The sequence below is a fragment of the Prosopis cineraria genome, unplaced genomic scaffold, assembly GCF_029017545.1.
Source record: "Prosopis cineraria cultivar Desert tree isolate PC_DT_omini unplaced genomic scaffold, ASM2901754v1 PC5, whole genome shotgun sequence".
Lineage (NCBI taxonomy): Eukaryota > Viridiplantae > Streptophyta > Magnoliopsida > Fabales > Fabaceae > Prosopis > Prosopis cineraria.
Window position 1 is genome coordinate 29681798 of NW_026555336.1, and position 7864 is coordinate 29689661.

At 33.1% G+C, this 7864-nt stretch overlaps 1 protein-coding gene across 1 annotated transcript; it reads right to left on the reverse strand.

The window, feature by feature from the left end:
- Positions 1-3644: 3644 nt before the first annotated feature.
- LOC129311889 (uncharacterized) lies at positions 3645-7644 on the reverse strand. Its single transcript, XM_054954375.1, has 6 exons — positions 6808-7644; positions 6301-6512; positions 5146-5428; positions 4930-5015; positions 4757-4848; positions 3645-4524 (listed from the first exon to the last, which is right to left on the reverse strand). Exons 1-6 carry the CDS (start codon positions 7135-7137, stop codon positions 4292-4294), a joined length of 1236 nt encoding a protein of 411 aa, XP_054810350.1. The 5' UTR covers positions 7138-7644; the 3' UTR covers positions 3645-4291.
- Positions 7645-7864: the final 220 nt, after the last annotated feature.

Here is a 7864-nt window from a genome sequence, read left to right on the forward strand (position 1 = left end):
GGCAAGACACAGATGATACTTCCTCTTTTTTTATTCATAGAAGAAACTATTATTTTTAATTTATTTTTTTATTAATAAAATTAAATTTTTCAATAAGCATTTATTATAAATTTTTTAAATTATTTCTCATAATTTCATCATTCATAATTATAAGAAACAATTAATAAAGTGTATCTTGTCCAATTTTTTCTATTTTCAAACATAATTAATAAAATTAATTGATTTTTTAAAATTATATGATACAGCCTTTTTCTTCTACAATTAGAAACTAAGGGATTATATATATTGAAAGAAAAATTTAAGTTACCCCACCTGCTAAAAGCAATGAATAGAATCATAGAACCATATAAGCTGAATTTTCTATATGTAAGTTGAGATTTAGACCCCAACCATTTGTTTAAATAATAATGAGACTTCTACCACGTATACCAATCTAATTTGCTTAAAAATTTAAATAAAAAATTGAATATATAAAGGTTAAAGTTATTTAAAACTCTATAAATGATTTTCAGTAAAAATAAAGAAAAAATTTTAAAAATAAAATAAATTATTCCAATAAAAACATAAGAATTAAACGATCTGAACCAAAACTTTCAATAAAAAATAACCATTCATAATATTTACATTATTCTAAAATCTCTATCATCCCTTACTACTAAGGGCTCAAGCCTTTAAGCCCGACTTTCTTAAAATGTCTCATTTTTTAAAACTCAACCCTTATATAAAGAGCTTAAGGTCAGGCTCGTAAGTCCTTATTATTATTTTTTATTTTTAAAATTTTTAAAAATTAAAATTTTTAATTATATTACTTCATATATTTTTTAAAAAATACAAATTATAATGTTTAAAAATTAAAAATAAATAATAGAAATTCTAATTTTATAGTATAAACATATATTCTAAAGTTTAAATTTAATTTAAAAATTTAAAATTTTTATTTTTTAAGAGAAAAATAAAAACGGGCCTAAAAGAGCCGCATGAGCCCGAACCTGTTTTTTCAGGGCTGGGTTTGAAAGTTCAATTTTCTTAAAAAGTATCATTTTTTCAATCCCAAACTTTTATAAAAATAAGCTTAAACGAGCAGTCTTTTAGACCTAATTCTTATTTTTTACTCTACTTACTACTCATTATTTTAAATTTTAATGAGTATCTTAAATCTAAAGTTCTAAATATACTACATCCTCTTTTCGAAAACAAACTTCATATCCTGGCTCTTCACATAGACCTAGATGAATGTCATATCTTTTTCTCTCTCTTACTTTCTCTTCTCTTCTTTTTCTTTCAATTAGTGATTTCAAAACTAACACATCAATGAAAGTAAATTAAAACTCATTCCATATTTATATAAGGAAACAAAACTAAGAGGAGGAATTGCCATCCTTCAAGTATATGTGGGTCCTCCTCTGCTTGCTTACTGTAAAAGCACTTGCATTTGGATAGCAACCCCCCCCCCAAAAAAAAAATAGAATTTGAATAGCAGTTTTGCCGTCAGACAGTTACATAATCAAAATCAATAAATATTTGCTCTAGAAAATGAAATGAATTAAAAAAAATAAAAATAAAGAGGAGATAATCAAAATGAATAGTTAACCACATTTATAGAGGAGATGAGTAATTTAATTTATGAGGTTATGAATTATGATTCATGATATTCTTGAAAGGTGTGATAATTCCTACATTTTTAATATATATGTATATATATATTAATGAATTTTATCATACTTTTCATGAAGTGAAAGGATAATTTAATTCATTTTTGTGTTAATTTTTTTTAATACATTTCATTGTATTCTTTTCTAATAACCAAATAGAACCGTATGTAAATGCCAAAATAAGTTTCATATAAAAAAAATACAAGTTTAACCACTTAGTTGTATATGAATAACAACTCAGATTTAAGAAAATATCAATTTGATTTGTAGTAATTAAATAAAAAAATTGGATATCCGCAAATAAAAATTTAATTATACTTAAATAGTAACTTGGGTTAAAATAAAGGACAACATGACTTATGATAATTACTTAACAATTTAAATATATATAAATAATAAATTAATTATACGTAAATAACAACTTGAGTATATTTAAACTTATTTTTTTCCATAAATATTGAACTTAGAACAGGCAACCACTATTGGTGAAGTTGGGAAATGGATTTGCATCCACTCCCTCTCAAGTTTTCTAACTATTTCACACACATATAGGGTTAATGAGCTTTCTAGATAATAAACCATTACGCAAATAACATCATAAATCCTGAATTATTTAATGTGCAAAAATTTTTCTCAACTTCTAAATTTTAAACTCTTAAAGTTTGCCGTTAAGTTAAAAAAAAATGACTGTTACTTTTATATTTGTAAGGCTCGAGTTGCGTATTGATATGACACTTATCTTAACCCTTAAAAATAATGGTCAATTCTTTAACTTAATAATAGAGTTTCAACTGCTTAGAATTTAAAATTTAAGAGTTTTGTATATTTTAGAAGTTCAAGATCTAGAATGTCATTTATATAATAATTTAAAATTTAGGATGCTCATTAACCCATATATATATATATATATGTATGCATGTATGTATGTATGTATAAAGGAAGGCATAGCCTTAAGAAATAGAAAAAGGAAAATAAAAAAATTAAGAAAAAAAGATTAACCCATAGTCATATTGTGTCAAATTAATGCTCATGAGTTCACTGCAATATGGTGGAGTTTCTCTCAGTGATGCAGTCATATTATGAACTTCTTTCCCAACCATTCTGTATAATTGTTTGCATTTCTATTGATATAGTTATATGTTATTTCCCAACCATGCATCACTAATGCAAACCTTTAACCTCTACGGCGGTTTTGAAAACCAAGTTTTCTAATTTTTAAAAGAAGAAAAATAGTTTGAGCACATGTGAATAGAACCAACAACATAAGTTGGGCCTGTCCGGTCGAGAAACATTTGTGGCCCTGTCAAAATGGAGGATCACGCTTCAAAAATGCTTTCGGGTAAGCCCTTAGATTGCACAATTGTTTTTAAAAAAAAAATCAAGACACAAACACAGCTTTCAAGACTAGAAATTAGTTTCATATTCAATGATAAATAATTTAGATTTGTATGATTTATATGTCAGGGTTTGTATCATGCTAATTATACTCCGAAATTAATTATTTTCTTTTAGATATTTACTTAAAATATTTTGCAGTTTATACTATACATATGTATTAAAAAATAGTTTTACTAAATAAAAATTCAAAGTTAAACTATAAGGATTAAGTCTTATTAAATTAAAATTTGAAGACTAAGTTATAATTAAATAAAAACATAAGGTCTAGAATATCAAATATATATAGGAACTAAGTAAATTAATTTTCTCTAAATTAAATAAATGCGGAGAATAATTCATTATTGTTATTTCCACAACCTTAATTGTCTAAAACTTGCACTCATCTTGCGACTTCCACGTATGTAAATAACACCAAGGCAACAACAAAGCCATCATCGCTATAAGAATCAGCACCCCTAAGATTTCAATCAGAACCTAGATACAGTAGAAGCCATATAGCAAAGTTCACTTGCAAATCGCAATGCTCATGAAAAGGCGAAACATTGTTGCCAAAACCATCATGCACGCAGAAATGACTTGTATACTTGGAACTCATTTTAATCCTAACCACTTTTTTTTCAATTGGAATCAAAAGTCAAAAACCTTATAAAACAAGTTATACAACTGTAATAAAGCTACTAGTATTTAATTAGAAACGTTGGGCCAGTTCAAACACCAGCAACCCTTGCATTCCAAATCCACCATAAATTAAAGCTTGGCCCTATACATAATCAGGACAATAAAAAATACAGCCTGTTCTCTTTAAACACCATACCAACACACCAAAAATGGCTGGGGGGAAATCAGGAAGCAATAGATGTGGTTCCTCCATGTGCTGTGGACAACAAAACCATCTCATGACAGGTATCACAGCCAGCAATTTCAGAAGCTTCTCTTACTCTATCCACCCACCATTACCAAGTCCATGAGAAGCATTAATAGAGATGCTCATCTAAAGCTTCTCTGTTTTTATTCCCACTAACTTTCTCATTCCTCGCTATATTATATCAGAACTTCCAGAAGGGCATTACAAGGGGCATTTGTCTCTGGCCTTCCTTTTTTTTTTAACCATTTTTTTTCCTCATTGTCTGTGTCAATTTGGTGTACAACTCCTCTGTCGACATATATGGGTCAAGCTGGTACTGAAATGGCAAGACCACATCTTCAACAGCCGAAGTTAAAATGTTACTGCCACCTCAACATCAGCGACGGCTGAAAAACAGGAAATCTGGGTGGCTGACCTGAAGCAGTCTTAACCAATCGTCCGCGGACTGCAATAAAGAGCTAGCTAATTGGAGCTCTTTTCCACCGTTAGGAGTCCAAAGGGAACCCTTGAACTTATACGAAGCAAGACCAAAAACAGGCAAAGATAATTTAAGCCCACCATCAATTTCACCCAGATAAGTCCTGATGGGAGCCTGTGATCTTTGTGAACCTGAAAGCAATTTGTGATCAGTCACCCTAAACAGAAGATGAACTACTATCATACACTAAAATGGCTGCTAACAATAGTAAAAATAGAGTTGTAGAAATATCATCAACATCATTAAATAACGTTATCACAAACCAGAGATTCTACAACAAAATTTAAGTTAGACATATCTCATTATTCAACCCTTCACAAATTAAGAGCTTAAACAACAGAAATGAAGTCAAAATCCACCTACCTTCCATGGCTGTATGAAGATAATGGTACGTCAGAAAGCAAGCATCAAGATCCCTCAGTGTTGGTCCAGTTGGTATCCTATAAATTGGATACCTACAAGTAAAATGCAAAACGATCAGCCACTTAAGCATCTTGAAGTTGACTGCCAAAAGCATAGGTATAAAGAGATCGTACCAGGCTACAGATATCCAACTTGAAGAGAGTATGTCACAACTTCTAAGTGTCTTTAGCTCAGGGAAACGAAAGGCAAGGTCCAATATCTGCACCAAAATAGAACAGAAAGCCCAATCAAAAGGCTACACAAAGGGGCAGTGATGAGATATAATAACTTTGTTCCAGTAAACTGGAGAGGAAGGCAGAGAAGGGAAGGGAAGGAGAGCACAAACACACCTTATCAGCCAAAGGTTCCCGACTGTATGGAGGGTCCCGTTCAAGATACTCAAAAATCAAGCAGCCTTGGGGATTAACAGATTCTCCGTCGTCACTAGAAAAACCATCTTGAGTGACAGTATGGTGATCCCTCATGGATAATCTATCTAACCAATGGTGCACCTCTGACAGGTGAAGATTCCTCTGCTCCCCCATGTATTTTAATCCCCTTGCAGGTTCATAATCACTGCTAGCATCACTACTTGAGTCCCTAAAATCACTGTCACTGTCCTCACCAAGTTGCCTGTCAGAGGAAGAATCACACAATTAATATGCAAGAGAACTGCATAAAAATCATCTGAGAAAAAAGGAAGCATGCAATTGAAGTCCACTAATCTACACGAACAGTAAAGCACCATCACCATCACCATCATCACCCAAAAACCCAGCAATCAAATCAAAATGATTAAAAAAACACAAGGTCAAATTGAGCATTGAACATTATACTAATCCAGCAAGAAATCCATGAATGCTGCAATGAAATATCCAAAACCACTAATGTTTACCACCACTTTTCAAACTGTACCCACATGTCATATCAGTAAAAAAATAAACTCAGTTGCTTCTTCAAATGAGAAAAAAAAAGAAAAAAGCACTTTAACCATACAAAAAAAAAAAAAAACAATCCAATATATCATAAAGCGAAGTAGGAGGCAATGAATGAAAAGGCAGCCAGAAGTAAAATACGCCCTTTTATCTCATCAAGCAACAGACATAAGTATCGTTGGGAGATATATGGTTCTTAAAGCCTATTTAATATTTATAATTACTGAAACATGGGGTATGCTTAACACTAACATTATAGCCAAAAACATGAAAGAATGTTGTCATCTTGCGACAGAAAAAAGGGGGCAATGAAACCATCACCACGACAAGAATGGATGGGGATCCTATGAAATTGGAGATCCCCTAAAATGGTGAACTTGAAGCTCCCCCACTTCACGTGGCTATTTTTTAGTTTTCCAAAATAGATTAAATATGAAAAGGCATGTAACTTCATTCACTTCAGCACAGTTTAAAAGGCTAGCTAAACTCGTAGAAACACCCCGTTGTAAATATTTCACACCAAGTGCCATCCAAACTTCTGATTCAAAACCATCAAAACAAACTGTATACCCTGATTTAGTAGAGGGCTTCATAGTCTCAGCATATATTTGAATTCCAGAGAGATAGGGAACATAGTATTGAACGACACTATCATTGTCATTTAGTACTAGAGGCACTCCCGCACCATATGCACTCCACTCCCTGAATGATTCCCACAAATCACCAAGAACGAAGTAAGGCTGAAATTCCCCGCCACAAGGCACGAAACCTTTCATGGTCGTCTGCAATAGTCAATCCACAGTTAAAACGTATGGCAAATAGCTATTCATTTCTGCAATCACATAACTACAATTCCCATTAATTAATCCGTTGTAAACAAAAGCAGGAAATCACATAATAGTTTTGATGAATCCATAAGCTAACTAAAAATTAATAACAAACAAATTAAATGCATCGTCTTCATTTACTTACCCAGTCCCGGCAACTCTCAATAGTAACAAACCAAAGAAATTATAACAGGATATGTAAACCATATCATCAAACTGATTATGCACATAGGCTACTGAACAAACAGACCTTGGATGGATACTGAGCAGGCACGGAGGGCGTGATCGCCAGCAAGAAGCGCTGAAGATTACTCAATCGCTTCAACACGGGTTTGGGAGAAGATGGCACAGCAGCAGGCTTCTTGGACTCCTCAGATCCTACCCGGTTCTCAGGCTCTCTGTTTACTGAATCCACCGTTTTCTCTTTAACCAAATGTGACGGACGACTCGCCGGAACGTCGCCATTAGCGCGCCGTAATCTATCACCTTCCACGCTATGCAAGGACCGCCGCACCTTCACCGGATCATAAAACCGATCCTCTCCGCGGGCACGCCCAAACTGTGACCCAGTACCCAACATTCTTATACTCAATAGAATAAAAACAAAAACACCACCAAGAGCAGATTTGGAAACTGAGCAGAAAAGAAGACTCAGAAGCTTTTCTACTAATCCAAGAAAGAGCAACTATATAGTCAACGATATCAGAATTGAGTTTTGTCGGTGAGATTGAACAAGTCCCTATCTATGGCTACCAATTCAATCGAAGCTACGAAGAACCAAAGGATCTGTAATGTGGAAGGGGTTCTGTTAAAGAGAAAAAGGGTTCAAAAGTTCCTGTGAATCGGAACCAGAACAAAAAGGCGATGCAACTTTAGAGTTTAATGGACAGAAATTCAGAACAAGGAAGACGAAGGGAAGAAGTGGATCTGGTTCAAGAGTACAGAAGACGCGAATAGGAGCGAATCGCAACAGTGTTAAGTTATACAGACGCTAAGGCAGAAGCACAGAGAAGAGGCATTCAATTCAATCAAATGCAAAGGAAATGTACCGAAGCGAAGCAATCAAGGAAACAAGGAAAAAGAGACGGATGCACCAGGCTCTGAATAAAAAGGGTAGGCAACGAGGAGAAAAACAATTTTTTTAATATTTCTCCAAAGAAAAAAAATCAGAAAGTTATTTATTAATATTATTTTATTCTTTTCTCAAACAAGGTAACTTTCAGGTCGCGGGTAACATTTCGTAAAGACAAATATAGTACTGCGAAAGGAGACAAGTTTGGAAGGCGAGGGGAGGAAAAATGGGTTTT